This window comes from Entamoeba dispar, genomic scaffold (assembly GCF_000209125.1).
Source record: "Entamoeba dispar SAW760 scf_1105229460049 genomic scaffold, whole genome shotgun sequence".
NCBI classification, from domain to species: domain Eukaryota; phylum Evosea; order Mastigamoebida; family Endamoebidae; genus Entamoeba; species Entamoeba dispar.
Window position 1 is genome coordinate 1 of NW_001853998.1, and position 1791 is coordinate 1791.

At 20.7% G+C, this 1791-nt stretch overlaps 2 protein-coding genes across 2 annotated transcripts, besides 6 other annotated features; one reads left to right on the forward strand and one right to left on the reverse strand.

The window, feature by feature from the left end:
• Positions 1–4: 4 nt before the first annotated feature.
• Positions 5–28: a sequence feature (AT_rich).
• Positions 29–129: 101 nt separating this feature from the next.
• On the forward strand, positions 130–1002 carry EDI_179090 (uncharacterized protein; the record flags this gene model as incomplete). Its single annotated transcript, XM_001736738.1, has 1 exon — positions 130–1002. The coding sequence occupies one exon, from the start codon at positions 130–132 to the stop codon at positions 1000–1002; it is 873 nt and encodes a 290-aa protein (XP_001736790.1).
• Positions 147–175: a sequence feature (AT_rich).
• Positions 486–522: a sequence feature (AT_rich).
• Positions 822–918: a microsatellite.
• Positions 998–1065: a sequence feature (AT_rich).
• A 99-nt stretch (positions 1066–1164) lies between these two features.
• Positions 1165–1195: a sequence feature (AT_rich).
• EDI_179100 (uncharacterized protein) lies at positions 1191–1772 on the reverse strand (the record flags this gene model as incomplete). The annotated part of the gene is made up of 1 exon (XM_001736739.1): positions 1191–1772. One exon carries the CDS (start codon positions 1770–1772, stop codon positions 1191–1193), a length of 582 nt encoding a protein of 193 aa, XP_001736791.1.
• Between the last annotated feature and the right edge of the window lie 19 nt (positions 1773–1791).

The window sequence follows — 1791 nt, forward strand, 5'->3', positions numbered from 1 at the left end:
AAACATTTTAATATTAATAAAAATATAACTTCAATAGAAATATGGTTTAAAGATTATAAAGGAAATATCATTATGCCACTTGGAATTTGGGATGAATATTTTATCTTAGAACTTAATTTACATTATTAAATGGAAGCAATTGGTTCAAAATATTTAAATAAAAATAATATTTTAACAACAAGATATTTTAACAATAATACAATTTATCTTGATACAATTAAATCATTAGATGGAATGACAACAATTAATGTTAAAGATATTCTATCAAATAATGAAATTGATGAAATAAAAGAGAAAATGAAAGAAACAAATATATATATTGATGATATTAGAGATGATGTATCACAATTAATAACATTAAATACAACAAATATGAATGAAATTAATAATTTAACATCTCAATTAATATCTTTATCTTCTCTTGTTAATGAAACATTATATTCACCACTTTATTTTAATGAAGAAACAATAATAAAAATGAAAGGTTTAAAATCTTATATTAATGATAAAATTAATAATATTCCTAAAGGAATAACAGAAAATAATAAAGTTATTAATGGTATTATTGTAAAACAATTAATTAATTATGGAAATGAAGAAGTAAAATTTGAATCTGTTGTTCCTTTCACAAATTTTAATCATCATTTTTATTATGATGATAAAACTTATAATCTCAAACAAAATAATTTATTTATTTCATTTGGAAGAAAATCAATTGATTGTTCAGCAATAATGAAATATTGTTGTAACTCAAATTCAAGTGATGAATATGTTTATACATATAGTAATAAAAATTATTATGTAGCAGAAATATATTATGTATTTAATCAAACAAAATCAAATGAATATGAAATAAGTTTATGTCATATTAATTTAGATGGAAGTTATAATAAAATTAAAACATTTGATAAAATTAAAGTTTCAGATTTAGTACAAGAAAGAGAAGAAACAATTGATGAAACAGAATATATATTACCATCATTACCAAAACTTACAGTATAATTATAAATGATCTTTTTATTTAATCAAATTTCATCTTATATTTTTTACTTTTATTTTTATATTCAAAAGAAAAGAATTATAGAAAGAAATAGAGGAATTATTTCAGAAATAAATTTTGATTATATTAAACAAGTTAATGAACGTTATGAAAGTTGTTATATCAAAAATTAATAAATAAATGAATTAATTTAATCTGTTCCTGTTTTTTCTTTAACAAAATATTTGTTATTACAAATATATTCACAACCACCTTGTAATGTACATCTCCAGAAACAATCTTGACATACAAGCATAATTGGACATCTATCATTTGATTCTTTAGTTAAAGGATTAGTGATATAAGGATGTTCATTATTAGGAATTAATAAAGTTCCAGAAAGTGTTACATGAGCATTATCTTTAGTAATTCCATCACAAAATGTACCATAACCACTTAATCTTTCAGTACTACATAAGAAACAATATGATGTATTATCTTTAAGTGGTGGAATATATTTTCCATTTCCTGCTTTTCCTATAATTGAATTAGTATCTATTTCATTATATTCTAATGAATAAGCAAATTCTTTTGAAGGAGAGAATAAATTATCTAAACCAGCATTAGTAATATTATAAATAGTATGTGATTTTTCTATAGATGAAAATGGTTTATCAGGATAAGGTTTATTATCAATTTGTAATTGTAAAGATGCTAATAAAGGATTTCTACTACATGTTACTTCATTAGTTGTTCTAGGGAATAAAAACATTAAAGAACTTACATTTGTCATAGCATAAGTAGTATTACAT